The sequence below is a fragment of the Zootoca vivipara genome, chromosome 13 (assembly GCF_965207765.1).
Source record: "Zootoca vivipara chromosome 13, rZooViv2.hap1.1, whole genome shotgun sequence".
NCBI classification, from domain to species: domain Eukaryota; kingdom Metazoa; phylum Chordata; class Lepidosauria; order Squamata; family Lacertidae; genus Zootoca; species Zootoca vivipara.
The window spans coordinates 7,627,260-7,644,030 of record NC_142596.1 but is presented as its reverse complement, the minus strand read 5'-3'; the positions used below and the strand labels follow the sequence as shown (position 1 = coordinate 7,644,030).

General features: G+C 44.1%; 1 protein-coding gene across 1 annotated transcript in view; it reads left to right on the top strand.

Annotated features, from left to right (window-relative positions):
• ZNF592 (zinc finger protein 592) overlaps positions 1-16,771 on the top strand; it is a 51,393-nt gene that overhangs the window by 26,462 nt on the left and 8,160 nt on the right. The window contains exons 3-7 of the mRNA XM_035130763.3: positions 8,511-8,689; positions 10,403-10,579; positions 14,785-14,944; positions 15,749-16,012; positions 16,584-16,696. Of these exons, the coding sequence (XP_034986654.3) occupies positions 8,511-8,689; positions 10,403-10,579; positions 14,785-14,944; positions 15,749-16,012; positions 16,584-16,696 (893 nt within the window). The remainder of the gene's footprint in view (positions 1-8,510; positions 8,690-10,402; positions 10,580-14,784; positions 14,945-15,748; positions 16,013-16,583; positions 16,697-16,771) is intronic.

Here is a 16,771-nt window from a genome sequence, read left to right as displayed (position 1 = left end):
GAAAATCTTTGGTGTGTGCTTGCCCTGAAGCCGGATAGCAGTGCTTTCCAGCCCCAGTTTGCAGCGCAAGCGCAGAGCATAGTTTACCAGTTTGCATGAATCTTCTCATTGTGGTTTGCTGCAAACCAGAAAGGGGAAAAGGGAGTGGAAGGCTCATTTGTGCAGCACTAAACCATGACTTGCATTATGTCTGAATCAGCTACGTGCCAGGATGCCAAATCCACACGGATTTTTGCTTCCCAGTGAAAAGTTGTCTTCGTTCCTCCATGGAAGGAAAAAAAATGCATTGAAACCAGCCCTTTAAACAGTTCGTGAGGGTCTTCTTTTGTGTAGAAGAGAAAATAGAAGGGACAAACATGCTGATTGAGATTGTAGGGCAGAACTATATGTTACTTGTTCTGCATTTTTTCTTTTTAGTACAACGTGGCCACTGAGGTGGTACTGTGACGTAAAGGCCATTACGTTGGTGGTGTGCATTTTCCTCTTGTGCAAAAAATTCTTCTTTCTGCCAGCTGTTTCCTCCGCTGCTGGATAGAAGCTATAGGTACTGTAGTTCTAACGCTAATTTCAGTTGCCGCCAAGGGGACATAGAAGTTGAATCCTTTCATTCACACACACCAGCTCGTGAACATATTAAACTGGGATGCCACTGCAGTTCCAGAAGGGAAAGAAAATAAGACTGAAGGAATGGAGCCCAAGATTGTTTGCTTCTTATGCCCTTTCCCTATCCTCAGACCCAGGAAGCTCCATGGCAAACTCATGGTCAATTTTTTGAGTATTGCAAATGAATGGATGCTTTAATGGGAGCATAAGTGAAGAAGAGCTGAGGGTGAACAGGAGATAAATGATAGTGGAGATTTGACTCCACTGAATTGGTGAAGCTCATGAGGCTTGGGAGGACCTTAGAATTTAAATTTTAAGATAAATTGGTAGCTTTCTTTGGCAAAACCATCTTAAGTATTTCCCAGGCATCAAGGGCATTCCAATAGCACTGTTGTGGTACAAATTGGTTAATCTGTTTTGGAACCTTTTTGATGAAAATAGACAGGCAATATTTGCTGTTTATGATGTATGATCATTTGTTTACACATTTTGTTATACTGAGTCTCTGGGGACAAATTGGACATTAAATGGAGTGTGTGTGTGTGTGTGTGTGTGTGTGTGTGTGTGTTGCCTGCTGGAAAATGCAGAATGAAGCACTTGAGAGAGGGGGAAATTCCAAAACCATATAAAAATAGGCATTTTATAGGTCTTCGAGAATAGAATAGAGTAAGAGAGGGGGTCCTGTTTTGAATTAAATGCTTTGATATTTTTAAAAGAAAAATCAGCATGTCAGTTCATTGCCCATTCCTTCCAAAAGTTTACTTACCCAAAACTTAACCATCTGCAAAATAACATACAAGAGTAGATAAAAAAAGCTTAAACCCACAACATACAGAATTTGGTAGGAAAAACTTCTATGGCTTAAATGGTTGTGGATTATTACCCAAATTTTCCTCCTTTTTACTCACATTTCTTATCATGGCTTTTCAGTAACTTGCATTACTTTCATAAGCCTAAGATAATTTCAGTTTTTATATAAACGTTTACACTTCACAAAATTAGACTGGATGGTCTTGATGAAATTGTTGGTACAGTAGCATGAATAAATTGGATTCTGAATCAGGCAGCTGCTATGAAAGAAGAATCTAAGACCAATTTAATCAGGGGTCAGCAAACTTTTTCAGCAGGGGGCCGGTCCACTGTCCCTCAGACCTTGTGGGGGGCTGGACTATATTTTGAAAAAAAAAAAGAACGAATTCCTATGCCCCACAAATAACCCAGAGATGCATTTTAAATAAAAGGACACATTCTACTAATGTAAAAACATGCCGATTCCCGGACTGTCTGTGGGCTGGATTTAGAAGGTGATTGGGCCGCATCTGGCCCCCGGGCCTTAGTTTGAGGACCTCTGAATTTAAGCATCCAAAGCATGACTCCAATTAAAACAACCGCCACACACTCTCTGTGAATCAGGGCCTTTGGGCCCCAGAGCATACTAAATGTTGAGATTCCATAGTTCTTGTCATCTTTCCCCATCTGTGCTACCTAAAAAAGCTGCTGACAGTGGGGGAACAGTAGGTATGCTTAAATTTCCCATTGTGTAAAAATCTTCTCACACATAGACAGCTAATATGTCAAGAAGTTTCATCCTGCTCTTTGATGTGCAGCTTTCCATATGCAGAGGTTTTTTTCTGTAGGGGAAGGGGTCAGAAGTGTTCTGCTGTGTGACACTCCTTGCCACCTGCAGGGGTGCAGTCCAGTGTTGATCTTAAGGGGCAAGGAGATGGGAAGAGGCAGGTTTGTAGGCTGTTGGAATTCTGGACTGTTGTTCCTGAGCTTTTACTCTGGAATTTCAGTGTTTACTGGGTTTTGAGGCCCAAAGGTCCAAATTTTTAGGGTTTGTGTGATAACTGGTTATATTAACAATAACTACTGTGTTTCTCCAAAAATAAGACACCGTCTTACAGTGGAACCTCGGTTTATGAACACCTCGGTTTACGAATTTTTGGTTTACGAACGCCGCGGACCCATCTGGAATGGATTAATTCACTTTCCATTACTTTCAATGGGAAAGTTCACTTCAGTTTATGAACGCTTCAGTTTATGAACAGACTTCCAGAACCAATTGTGTTCATAAACCGAGGTACCACTGTATATTTCTTTTTCCTCAAAAAAACACACAGTGGCTTATTTTCAGGGGATATCTTCTTTTCTTTTTTCTTTTACTAAGTATGGTACAGTTTAACCTACAAGGTTAAACTGCCTATCACTATGGCTTATTTTCAGGGCATGGCTTATTTTCGGGGTATGGCTTATTTTCGGAGAAACACGGTAAAGGTTTTCTAAAAGCACAGAATAAAAATATAAATAGGTAACTATTTAAAACCATGCTGAGGCTATGAATAGAAACCTGTGTACATAAGTCTAGTAAACATTCAGTACTTGGATTGCGAGTCTTTCCGGGACAATGATCAGGCCTCTGATGAAATTGCTGTAACTTGTGTGTAGAAACATATGTAGTAAAATGGAATGATCAGTAAGAGAGCTGCCTTGCAGTGTCAGGGCACAATCCTCTGTCAAATCCAAATCATCTGTATTGGCAGCGGGCCATGATGTGGGCTTCAAGAATAGCCATGACTGGTGGGAGGCAGAAAACTGCAGACGGAGAGTGACAAGAGTTCAAGGGCAGAGAAAGGAAAGATCTTTAGGGTTGAATCAAAGCACAGAAGGCCCAGGAAGCAGAAGTGCTGACTGTGTGCCCTGTTGTGTAGACCAGGAGTGGGTTGATGCCATTCGTGATCCACAGAAGCAAGAGTGTGTACTTTGATTCTCTTTAATTGTTAAGGTCTAACTCAACTGATTTAGATTTGGTAGACAGAGTAGCCTGAAGAACTATGGATGGAGGATTGTAACATTATACAGGAGGCAGCAACAAAAACCATCCCAATGAAAAGGAAATGCAAGAAAGCAAAGTGGCTGTCCATTGAGGCCTTACAAATAGCGGGGGAGAGAAGGCAGGCAAAATGCGAGGGAGATAGTGAAAGATACAGGAAATTGAATGCAGATTTCCAAAAAAATAGCAAGGAGAGACAAGAGGGCCTTCTTAAACGAGCAATGCAAAGAAATAGAGGAAAACAACAGAATGGGGAAAACCAGGGATTTGTTCAATAAAATTGGAGATATGAAAGGAACATTTCGTACAAAGATTACAATAATAAAGTGGAAAGGACCCAACAGAAGCAGAAGACATCAAGAAGAGGTGGCAAGAATACACAGATGAATTATACCAGAAAGATATTGAGGTCTCAGGTTGTGTGGTTGCTGACCTTGAGCCAGACATCCTGGAGAGTGAAGTCAAATGGGCCTGCTTCTTGGGAGAAAAGCAATGACAAACCTAGACAGCATCTTAAAAAGCAGAGACATCACCTTGCTGGCAAAGGTCCGTATAGTTAAAGCTATTTGTTTTCCCAGTAGTGATGTATGGAAGTGAGAGCTGGACCATAAAGAAGGCTGATCGCCGAAAAATCGATGCTTTTGAATTATGGTGCTGGAGGAGACTCTTGAGAGTCCCATGGACTGCAAGAAGATCAAACCTATCCATTCTCAAGGAAATCAGCCCTGAGCGCTCACTGGAAGGACAGATCGTGAAGCTGAGGCTCCAATACTTTGGCCACTTCATGAGAAGAGAAGACTCCCTGGAAAAGACCCTGATGCTGGGAAAGATTGAGGGCACAAGGAGAAGGGGACGACAGAGGACGAGATGGTTGGACAGTGTTCTCGAAGCGACCAACATGAGTCTGACCAAACTGCAGGAGGCAGTAGAAGACAGGAGGGCCTGGCGTGCTCTGGTCCATGGCGTCACGAAGAGTCAGACACAACCAAATGACTAAACAACAACAACTCAACTGATTTTAGCTTAAGAAGCGCCTTGTTGGATCATAGAAGGCTACACATAGCAAATTGCATTCATTGCAAGAATCCCAGCAATGAGCAGGTGCCAGGAGGTCCACCGCAAATTGGCTAGTGCTCCAATATCTACCCTTGCCTTCTTTGGTTGTAGATGCTCGAGCCAACTGGAATTAATGCCATCCAATCAATGTTTTTTGCAGAATATCTCTAGGAGTTTAATTGCTCAGTGCTCAGCTGTCCTGTCTATCGCTGTAGGTAGATCACTGGCCTTGGACAGAGCCATCCCGGTTTCGGTTCTTGAAAGCCTGGGCACTAAACAAACTGTTTGGGTATGGGCATGATGCCTGAGCAGCTTCAGAAGTGATTGTTTCTTTGGTTCTCCAGCTCTTGAAAACTTTGGCGGTCTTACACTTTGAACTTGCAGGCGTGAGCATTTATTTAGGCCAGAGGGTCACTGTAGATGGCAACAGCTTGTAAATTATTATTTTTTAAAAAATTCATCTTTATTCATTTTTCACAAAAAAACCCATACAGAAATACAAAATATAAAAAGAAAAAGAAAAAACAAAGAAGAAAGAAAAAACACATATGAAGACAAAAAATACATAAAAAACAAAAAACAAAAATTTCTAATATTCATTATCACATTATCGTATCATTTAGACTCCCCCGGTTTCCCCCCCCAATTGGTTCCCCATTTCAAAATCCTTATAGAACAGTTTTCACATAGTACCAATTATTTTCCCATTAATTAAAATTACCTCTCTAATTAAATCCTTTCACTTTTATCTAATTCACTCAATTCTTATATACATACATTCTAATTAATTACTTCCCCAACTTAAATTTTCGTCAGAAAAGAATTCTCTTTTAATACTCATTCTTCCCTCCTTCCCCCGGACCCAGATAATCCAGAAAAACCAGCAAATTCCATAGTTCATACCAGTGTCGGACTTTCTCCATTAATCCAGCCTTTAACCACATACTGTACATAACTTTTTTAACCCACCCCCACCCTCACTGCAACCTTCCCACAATATTTTGCGAGTTCAGCATGTTGTTTCCCCATTTTTCTTGTTGCTTCCCAGCACCCTCCTCCCATCCCAGTTTGCCAGTGGTTTCCCCGCACTCCCTCTCTCACTGGGAGTGCAAGGGTCCTCCCTGGTTCCCGATTGAGGGGTTCTTTAGTCAAGTCCTGAATCAGCCCCACATCTCTCACATGTGGGACATTTTGCCACCCTTCTTCCTCCTCTTCTTTGTAGCTTTTAGGTTTTTCTTGAATGTCCTTATTGTCTGTCATTTGTAATTCCTCCTGTGTTGTCACAGAGCTGATCTGTCCTCTTTCCTCGTCTTTTTCTTTGTCATCACCTGGCACGTCCAATCTTTTTTTAATTTGGCTCCATTGCATATTGTTCTTATTCAGTTCCTCTTTAATATACAAAAGTTCCAGAAAGATCTTTTGGTAATAGAAATCCTGTGATGGTGTTGGAACTTCCATCATCTCTGGTCTTCAATCCCGTGGGAAACAGCAGATAATAAAACCGGATGTGGCAGGAATCAAATTACACTGTAGAATCCATTTTGAGTCCCGTCCTGGCTAATCCATTAATCCATGTAAACCATGTCATCTCATCGTAATATCAACAAAATTGTAAGTCCATTCACTGATCTCTCCAGAAACCAAGGTCCGGTCTCCTGGAGGGTTTCAAAGTCTTATTTCTGATGATTTAATTGCTCCACTCCCTTCCCTTGTCAGAGAACAAGTTACTGTAATTTAAAGTGCCCAATGTAGGAGACCGACTTCCGTTTTTTTTTTCCAAATCTCCTACTATGTCCATCGTTAATAAAAAAAAATTGCCGCTTAGAATTTTTACTCACTTTTTCCAGTCCTTTAATTCACGGAAGGCATCTGCTGCTAACTGCCTGAGGGATCAGGGCTTCGTTTCGGAAGGTGGTGAAAGTGCCCAAAATGGCTCCCGCAACTACCACTCCGCTAACTCTCGAGAGCTCTACGGCTTCTCGGGTAGCGGAGGAGTCGCGTTAAGGAGCACTGCTGGGCCAAAAACGCCCCCGGGAAGCTCAACCTGGGGATTCTGGGGGTCCGCGCGCCCTCGCGGGTTTCCCCCCCCTCCGCGAAAGCCAGAAGCCTCGGAGCTCGAGGCTTCTGCGCCCTCTCGGCAGCGCAGCAGACCGGAAGTCCGCAACAGCTTGTAAATTAATGCTGGGTGGCGCTGTGGGTTAAACCACAGAGCCTAGGGATTGCCGATCAGAAGGTCGGCGGTTCGAATTCCCGCGACGGAGTGAGCTCCTGTTGCTCAGTCCCAGCTCCTGCCAACCTAGCAGTTCAAAAGCACATCAACGTGCAAGTAGATAAATAGGTACCGCTACAGCGGGAAGGTAAACAGCGTTTCCGGGTGCTGCTCTGGTTTGCCAGAAGCGGCTTTGTCATGCTGGCCACATGACCTGGAAGTTGTACGCCGGCTCCTTCGGCCAATAATGCGGGATGAGCGCCGCAACCCCAGAGTTGGTCACGACTGGACCTAATGGTCAGGGTTCCCTTTACCTTTACCTTTCCAAATAGTTATCAAGACTTGGATGTTGGTTGAGGACACCAGATTATAGCTGGTAGGCATGTTGCACTACTTGTACTTTTCTAATGCTGCAGTTCCAAGTGACATGGAGAGGCAAGTCTTGGGATGTTTTGGAAATGATAACCTGTTAACCAAGAGCTTAGAGTTGTAATTCAGCTGTGTGTATTCTCAGTCCTGCCTGAGCTGCTTATGATTTATGACTGGGAGCTAACAGCTTCGCCATTAATACCACCTGGCTTGGTTGTGACCTACAGTGGTTGGAAAGGCACAACTTGTAGGTATTGTCAATTCATGGCTTGATCTGGAGACTGTGGGGTGCCCTTTATGCTGCTTGCAGAACCTCACATATGAATGTAGCCAGCACAGAGAGGAGAGCTGTGGGATGGTGGGAGTGGATGTTGTGCTACTGGCCTGTAAGAATGAGGTGTCTGTTGGACTTGTCACTTGGAGATGGAGAGAGCAGTTCACCCTCCAAGAGGTTCCTTCTTTCCCAAACCCATAAGGAAATACAGTGGAAACTGGTTCAGGCCCAAGGAAGTTGGTTTGGACCATAGCACATCATTTCATCTGCAGAGCCAGTTGGCTAAAAATGAGCACCCTTTAGAAAACGAGGAGGGAGACCTCCAAGCCTAAGATCTCTGATAAGCTTTTTCAGTAAATGGTTGCTAAGCCAGAGACATTTACCAGTCGTTTGGGCTATCCCTAATCACTGGGTTCAGAGAACTCTGGAGATGAAATGTGGGTGTTCTACAGATGCTATATAGATAGATAGATAGAGGTGTTTGGAATTCCATTATTTCATTTCCTCCTTCAAAGATAACACCATCATCAGATCCTTGCCCAGCCATGTGTACCCAGCTCCAAGACAGTTGCATTGATTCCCGCTATCTGGATATCCATTGCTGCACTGCTGTTGCACTCTGGGCCTTACAAACTATGGCAGTTGCAAAAGGTACCACTTTGGGTGGGGATCTGGGAGAGGCCTTGAAATTCCCTTGCTCAGGTGCTAGAAAACATGGTGCTAATGTTAAGTTGGCTTGGAAAGACAGTTGCCTGGCTTAAGTGCTTCCTCAGAATTCTTTCTACTGGTAAGTACATTAGGATTTGACTTTGGAATGACTTGTCACTGGAGAATCCTGACAGCTCTCTTTACAACATGGTCCTAGTGTTTGGAAAGTAGAATAATCATTTTGTTAGATCTCTCTTTCTTTTTACACACACCCCTCTGTGGGGGGGGGGCAGGGAACACTTGCCAAAGAAAGCCAAATAGGGATACCATTTAATGCCAGCAGTATATGGGCACCCTATAGAACACAGAAGTGGCATGGCAAAGAAGATAAAGGGAGAGCATAGGATTTAGGTAAGAAGTTCTGTTGGTAGAAGTTCTCGTAACAGAAAGAAGCAGGGAAAAGGTGTGAAGAGTGCAGCAGGAATGGCTAATTGTGGTGTCTCCTTTTCTTCCTTTAGACTTGTCAAGTATGCCTGATGCTGTTGCCCAACAAGTGCAGTTACTGTGCTCATCAAAGAATCCATGCCCACAAATCCCCTTATTGCTGCCCAGAGTGTGGCGCCATTTGCCGGTCGGCCTATTTCCAAACCCACGTCAAGGAGAACTGCCTTCATTACTCGCGCAAAGTTGGCTACAGGTTTGTGCTAAATTGAGGGGTTGGGGGTGCACGAGGATGATGTGTCGTGACATTTAATGCACACCGAGCGGGGATGAATGGGGCGAGGGAGAATTGAGCTTAAAATCTTATCAAGTCCTTTTCACTCCACACAGCTTTGCTGCCAACTGGTTTGGTGATCAGACAGGCTGACAATTTCAGGATACCAAATGCTGATAAGGCGCGTTTCTCCTGTCGTGCCTCCAGGAGGCACATCTTTATAGACACTTTGGCAATGAGTGTTCTTCTGTGCTTGCAAGGACGCAGGCTAAGACGGGGGAAATGCTGCAAATGCCAGGGCTTTTTCAATGGACTTTCACAGCCCTCTTAAAGGTTATGAAGAAGTGATGGCCTGATTCTGACACATAGTTTGCTTCCTCTGTATGCTTTATAGTTCTGTCGCTCTCTGGCTTCTCAGTTTTGTTGCTTGCAAAGGAGGGAACTGTGGTGTTGTTTTTTTAATTATATTGCATTTTTTTTTAATTCACTACCATTGGATTAGACATTTAAAAAATAAATAGTATCCATAGGTGAAAAAACTGAGTTGATCTAAAATTTGGTGTTTCTATGTCTTAACTGAAGAAGTACAGATGCGATGCTGACTTTATGCTGCAGGCAGGGAACTTGTGGCCCTCTTGATGTGGCCCTCTTGGCTGTGAGTCCTGGAAGACCTTGCAGGCCTTTTCCCACCTGGCCTGGAAAGGTGGTGCGCTGACTGACTCCAGCTACAAAAGCTGAGGCTGGGGAACAGACTCTTGGGTATTGTTTAGGGTGGGGTTTGTTAGCAGGGTTTGTTTCTGTTATTTAAATTTAATTTTTGCATCTTTATTTTTAGATATTCTTACGATTTTATGTGGAACTTGTTCAATTGGGTTGTGTACTTCCTGATTTTTTTAATGTATTGTTTCTGGCAATATTTGTTATATTTGTAATTATGCATTTTTTCATGTTGTAAGCCTCCTTTGAGCATAGTTTTATCCATGGAAAGCAGAATATAAATTGCTGGACTAGAGCTGCCATCACCACTGGCTGTTGGCCATGTTTTCTGGGGCTGATGCGAGTCCAGCAGCAGCTGGAGAGACCACAGCTTCCCCACCCTTGATGTAAAAACAGGACGTTTGGCAGCAAGAGCAAGAAGAGCACCAAATACTTTACTTTTATTGCTTAGGTGGAACAATGCAGCATGAATTAAAGGGTGCTTGGCAGACTCCTAAGTGACTTGGTTTGCTTGGAATAAAAGCACTGAAGCCCAGGCTAATGCAGGCAATAAATAGAAAGGAAGTTTGTTCCTGCGCTTACTTGCCTTTGTGGCTAACAGCAGTTGCATTTTGATTTGAACACCCCTCAAATTGGAGTGATTTTGTCCAGTGTCTGTTATATCACTGGATATTTTAAAACAATTTCAATGTGCATTTCATTGGGACTTTGAGTGTCTATCAGAAAACAGTCTCCCCCCCCCCTGTTTCTTTTTATTCATTTTTGTCTTTACCACCATTATCGATCACGCTGGAACACTTTAATGCTGTGGGTTTTACAAATGCCGTGGGTTTTACTACTCCCTCCAGGTCAGTGAGGCAGAGCTCAGTGGGTCCTTGTTTCCTGAACTTTCACAGAAATCTCAGTACGTGCTTATGATTTTTTTGTTTTTGTTTGCAGACCTCCAGTTTAGCTCTCTCTGTCTCTCTTTCTTTCCAGGTGCACTCACTGTGGGGTTGTCTTCATGTCGCAAGCTATGCTGAAAGTGCACATTCACGAGAAGCACTGTGAAGTCTTCCACAAGTGTTCGTTCTGCCCTATGGCCTTCAAGTCTGCAGACAGCACCACTGCTCACATTACCAGTCAGCACCCTGCAGAACCTCATAAGACATCTCAGTAAGTGTCTTCCTGGTTAAATAAATGTATTGCCCAATTTCTCTTCTCTATCCAGTTTATCCCCACCAGGCTTACAAGAACAACTGTATGGAGGGAGAGAGAGAGAGAGAGGGAGAGAATAAACTATGTTGTGGAGACAGTTTTTAGTAGGATCTGCACACCTTCTCTTTGAAAGAAATGAAGGGTTGGGCAGAAATCTTGTTTTCTAATCTTAATATTTAGTTATGTAGCCCATCTGTTCCTAAGACCGTTCACACTTGGAAAGAAGCAAGGATGGATTTATCATCTGTTAGTGTACCGTGTTACCCCTATTTTAAGACGTAGTCATAAAATAAGCCGTAGCAGGGTTTTTAAGCATTTGCGAAATATAAGGCGTACCCCGAAAATAAGCCATACCTCTGCGCCGCGTGGAGCGAGACCGCCAAGCGCCCCAGCCAGCCAGTGGGATCCAGCACGCTGGCTGCGGCAGGAACAAGGGGAGGCCTGCCGGGTCAGCGCCCGGAACTGGCTACTGCTGCTGCAGTGCCATGCCGTCCTGCGCGGAGTGAGACCGCGAGCGCCCCAGCCAGCCAGCAGGACCCAGCATGCCGGCCACAGCAGCAGCAGGAGGAGGAGGCTTGCCGGGTCGGCGCCCAGCAGCACTGCTGGGAGCGCCCTGAGCCTCCGGGAGCGTTGCTGCTGCTGGCGTCCGGAGGCTCGGGCGCTCCGCGCAGCGCTGTTGGGCGCTGATCTGGCAGGCTGCCTCGGGTCCTTGTGTTTGTGCCTCTTACTCAGCAACTCATCGCCATTTTCCTTTCTCTTCCCTTTTGTTGTTCCTCATCCTCCTGTCTTTCCCTTCGTTTCCCTTCTGTCTTGCTCTGCTACACACTTTCGCTCTCTGTTTTCCGCTCGCCTTTCCACCCCCTCTTCCCTCTTGCTCTTCTCCTTCCCAGGCTCTCTCTGCGTTCCCTCGCCTTCCTGCCTCTCCCACGTCGCGTTTTCTCTCCTCCGAATACTCCTCCCTCCTCCCAAGTCCCTCTTGTCCTTATTATCTGTTAGTGTCTATAATGAAAGAGAAAAAGAGCAAGAGGGGTTTTTCTTTCTCTTTGTTCCCCTTTGCTCTTCCCATACACGTTGCAAGGTTTCTCAGCAAAACTTTCATAAATCGACATAAGGTGAGCCTACTTATTTCTGAATCCCTTGTAACTGTAAAACGTTTACATAAAATCAGCTGTCCCCCAGATACTCTGCTCTTTCACTATTTCTCCTTTGAGGTAGCTGTTTTCGGCGTCAGTTTAACTATTGAGAAACTTGGTGCCACCCTTTCCGGGTTCTGAGGCATCTCGCGGTAGAGGGTGCAGCCTCTTTAGCGCTGGGTTTTCTGCTTTCCTCTTTGCCTCAAAATGTACAGTAGTTGAAATTTGGGTTCTGTTAGAGCAGCAGATAAAGCCCCCTTTTGCACTGCTCGGGCTCTTTGCTGAGAACCTCTTCCTCAGCTTTTTAAGGGGGGTTTCTTCGCAGACACTCCCCTCTCTCCGCAATGAAAGGTGTCCTGCTCAACTCACCAGGAACGCTTTTCTCGACCCGTTCTTAGAGCGCACCTTGCCGGATGGCTCGGGGCACTCAGCAGCAGCAACGCAGGAGGAGGCAGGCACCCGGAACCATATGGTACCGTATTTATGGCATAGCTGCCAAGTCTCCCATATTCCCTGGGAAACCCCCGTTTTTTCAGCTGCCCCCAGCCGAAAAAACAGATTTTTTTGTTTTTCCCCGGTTTATTCTGGCGCGGTGGCCATTTTGGAACTAGGCGGAGCATGCTCAGAAGCGACTTTTGATGCTGCTTTGCCCAGTTCCAAAATGGCCGCAGCGCGACTTCTGGTGCGGCGGCCATTTTGGAACAGGGCAGAGCAGCACCAAAAGTCGCTTCTGAGCATGCTCTGCCCAGTTCCAAAATGGCGGCAGCGCTACTTCCGGTCTGCTACTTCCGGTCCGGTCCCTTATTTCTCAGGCTGGAACTTGGCAGGTATGATTTTATGGTAATAAAAAAATAAGACACCCCCCGAAAATAAGCCATAGGCCTTGAGTAAAATAAATATAAGACGGTGTCTTTAAAAAGGGGAAACACGGTACAGACAGCTCCTGTGCTCTGCATGTTGTTATGTGTTGCTCTAGAGCAGGCACCCCCAAACTTCGGCCCTCCAGATGTTTTGGACTACAATTCCCATCATCCCTGACCACTGGTCCTGTTAGCTAGGGATCATGGGAGTTGTAGGCCAAAACATCTGGAGGGCCGCAGTTTGGGGATGCCTGCTCTAGAGGCACAGAAACCCATTTTGGCGGACCATGAGGAGAAACAATGGTAAGAGATGTTTGACAGTGGGAATAGACTGTCTGCAGAGCTGTCAGGGTCTCCTTCACTGGTTTTATTTAAGCTGGGCAGCCATCTGTTGGGAATGCTGTACTTGCATCCAGGATTTCAGGTCCTGCATTGAGCAAGAGATTGGAAATAGATGCCCCCCAAGGTCCTTTTGATTCCATGTCTCTGTGAAATTGCCTTGTAACCAGGGTGAATAACAATCAAAGATTTTTAAAAAAAATAATTTTAAAAAAATCAGATTTTTTGATTTAAATCAGATTTTTTTAAAATTTAAATTGGATTTTTAAAATAAAATGCTTTTGGAGGAAAAATCTTTCTAAGGGTAATTTTCTATTTACCGTATATTCCGGCGTATATGATGACTGGGCATATAAGACGACCCCCAACTTTTCCAGTTAAAATATAGAATTTGGGATATACTTGCCGTATAAGAAATACGACCTGGCGTGTAAGACGACCCCCGACTTTTGAGAAGATTTTCCTGGGTTAAAAAGTAGTCTTATACGCAGGAATATACAGTAAGTTACATTATAGTCCAAAGGCTATTCATCAGGAAATAAGGATCTGCTTTAAGTTTTTCATGTGTGCTAAAACTCAACCTAAGTTGTTGGGTTTTTTTAATTGTTTAACCACATCCGTTAACAAACATGGATACATATGCTAAAACGTTTTTGTTTTAGTTTATATATAGTATAGTTTATATATAGTATGGTATATAGATTATACCAGCAAGAATGAGTCTTTCTGCATAAAAAAATGATTTAAATCAAGTCTTACTGACTAGTGATTTAAATCGTGAATTAAATTGTGATTTAAATAAATTAGATTTAAATCAAATCCACCCTGCTTGTAACTCTTGTTTGCTGGAGAAGCAGTAATGGGAGCTTCAGGCAGAGCCTGTCCGGGAGAACTACAAATTAAAATAAATAGCAGCACTTAGAGCAGGAGTAAAGAACCTTTTTGGTTCTGTGGGCCAAATCCTTGTCAGGATTAGCTTCCCGGGCCAAATTTGATAGGTGAGTGAGGCACCCCACATGATTGACAGGTGGGCAACACATCCACCCATCAAAAGTCCATGCTGGAGCAATGTTAAAAGGACCCCCCCCCAAAAAAAACCCAACAACAACCAACTTCTTTCTGAAGCACATATACACTTAAAGGTAGATCCAGCTGATGCATGAAGGAGAAATTGCAACTCCCAGGAGATAGGGGGAAACCACTTGTGGAAGGCTGTGTGCTACAAAATGGAGCATAAATTAACCCCTGCTCAGCACGCGCTTCCCAGGAAGAGGGTGGGGAAAGCCCCCTTTGCAAGGAACAACCTTCCCTACCGGTTTTTCCCTCCCCTTCCCCTGGGAGACATGCCTTTTTCAAATAATGATGCAGAATTAAGACGGGTCTGCTTTTGCTGCTCTTTCCATGGAGTAGGCGTGCACCATGAAAGCAAGGAGACTCAGTGTTTTTCTTCTGCTTCCTTTGGCTTTATGCACCTGTTACAAAGAGGGAACAGATGCACTCAGCCAAATGGAGCAGGATTTAACCGTCACCTGTAAGCTGTTCCTGCTGGGAACAGCCACTTGCAGCAATACAGCATTGAGACCCACCCGCCAGGTGACATCACAACAATGCTTCCTGTTAAATACATGTTTCCAAGTCGTTTTGTTGGAGTTGGGCTTCTAATGTTTTACGCTGCCCTGAGATCTTCTGGCAAAGGGGGTTGTATAAATGTTGAATAAATAATAATAATACTTCAATCATTAATTAAATGACGATGATAATAATTTTTTCTGTTTGTCTTTTTTTGTTTAGAGTAAACTTTCATTGCAAATTCATTTTTAAATTGTTCCAGGGTGATCTACAAATGCTCTTGTGAGACGGTCTTTAACAAGAAGAGGCTTCTGCAGGAGCACTTCCAGCAGAATGCCAACAGGCTGATGGTGGGAGTGTTCAAGTGTCCACACTGCCAGCTGGTGTATATGCAGAAACTTCAGCTAATGCAGCATGTTAAGGTTGGTGACTGAAGAGGATACCCTGCCTGCACGGAACACTTTTCTACCTTCTGAATTGAGATTGCTTTACATGAAACACATTGGCTTCCTCCCTTCCTCCCTTCCTTCCTCCCTTCCTTCCTTCCTTCCTTCCTTCCTTCCTTCCTTCCTTCCTTCCTTCCTTTACCCACCACTGGTGGATACCCTCAGAAGCAGCCTCAAAACCAATTCAAAGATTGCATGTAAAACAGTCCTCCCAGAAGTGTATTGCGTTAGAGTCCAAGTACCTACAGCAGCTAGATTTCTTACTGAGACTGGTGTTATACTGACTGCACAGCCTCCCAGTTCATTTCTGGGCTCAGTGCAAAGTGTCTAGCTTAGGACCTGCTAGGATTTGCAATCGCAGTTAGTTTGCCAGTTCAGATGTATCTGCAAACTTTTACTTGGTTTAATCAAACCATAATGTGCTGCACACAGGCAGAGGAGGGAGCACTCTACAGCAGCAGAACTTTTTCACAATCCTCCAAACTGTGAATTCAGTCTTAAGTCTGCTGCAAATACACACGCTGTTCTGTTATAATTTACAGTTAAGTGTATAGTTTCTCACTGTGTTGATGGAATGAATTACACTGCGTTAGTGTTAACATAGCCTATTGGCTGTGGGCATAATCTCTATCTTAGTCCTGGGCTGTATAAAACAGGAGGAGGTGGGAAATGATATGCTTTTGTTAATCAGAGCAATTTCCTGCTATTTTAGGAAAATAGGCAACTTCCCTTTGCCCTGCTCTAATGCTGAGGCTTGATTTTTGTTTGTTTGTTCATTAGAGCGTCCATGGAGTCCCTGAGAATCCTGAAGATCTCGCTAGCTTCCGACAGAAGACAGAGACAGCAACTAACAGAAATGTTCTTCCAGCATCAAAGGAGCTGTCAGTAATCAATGGTACTTCCCAGACCTCTTTGCCCACAAAAGGGACGAGCCCAGAATCAAAACCCAAGCCAAAACCCTGCAGTTGGACATGTCGGGAGTGTTTGCAGTGCATCTCTGACCGAGAAACCTATGTGTCCCATATGAGGAAAAGCCATGGAAAGGTAAGGGTCCGGGGGCTATATTTTGTTCCTCTTTCCCACAGGATTCATCTAAAACTCTTCAGCAGCCTGCCTGTCATTTTTTGAGCTCCAGGGGAACAAGTTTTTGTTTTCCTGCACATTTGTTGTTGTTTAGTCGTTTAGTCGTGTCCGACTCTTGGTGACCCCAAAAGATCTTATAAATTAGATCATGAACATTCCCATTCTGCAGCTGAGGAACTGGCTCAAGGCAAGCTTATCAGGTTTATGGCCAAGGGCTGCTTTTTATGCTACAAGAGAGTGTTTGTAGCAGGTCAATTGCATGTCTCTGTGGTGAGCACAGCGAGCCTTGAAGAAAAACATTTCTGTAGCCCCTTGGGAAATGCACACCTAAGGGCCACAATTGGCCAGGACTCTTAAATGTGTTTACCATGTTTCACAAAAGTACATTTTGTCATATCAAGGGTGCAGGCAGATGCATTACAGATGCTAGTACACAAATCTAGATTGTGTGGATTCTTTTGCACAGAACAAGACAAAAAAAAGAGGCAGCTCATTCTTGCTGTCAGAACTAACACTCCCATTCCTCTCATAGAATGTGAAAAGATATCCCTGTCGGCAGTGTGAGCGGTCATTCAACGCCTCCAATAGTCTGCACAGACATGTACGCAATAACCATGACACAGCAAAGAAAGTTTTCACCTGCTGGTGAGTACACAACTGTTTTCCTGAAAATTTCTATGAGTGTTCCAGGCTACAAAGTGCTTTGTAATGGGCCATATC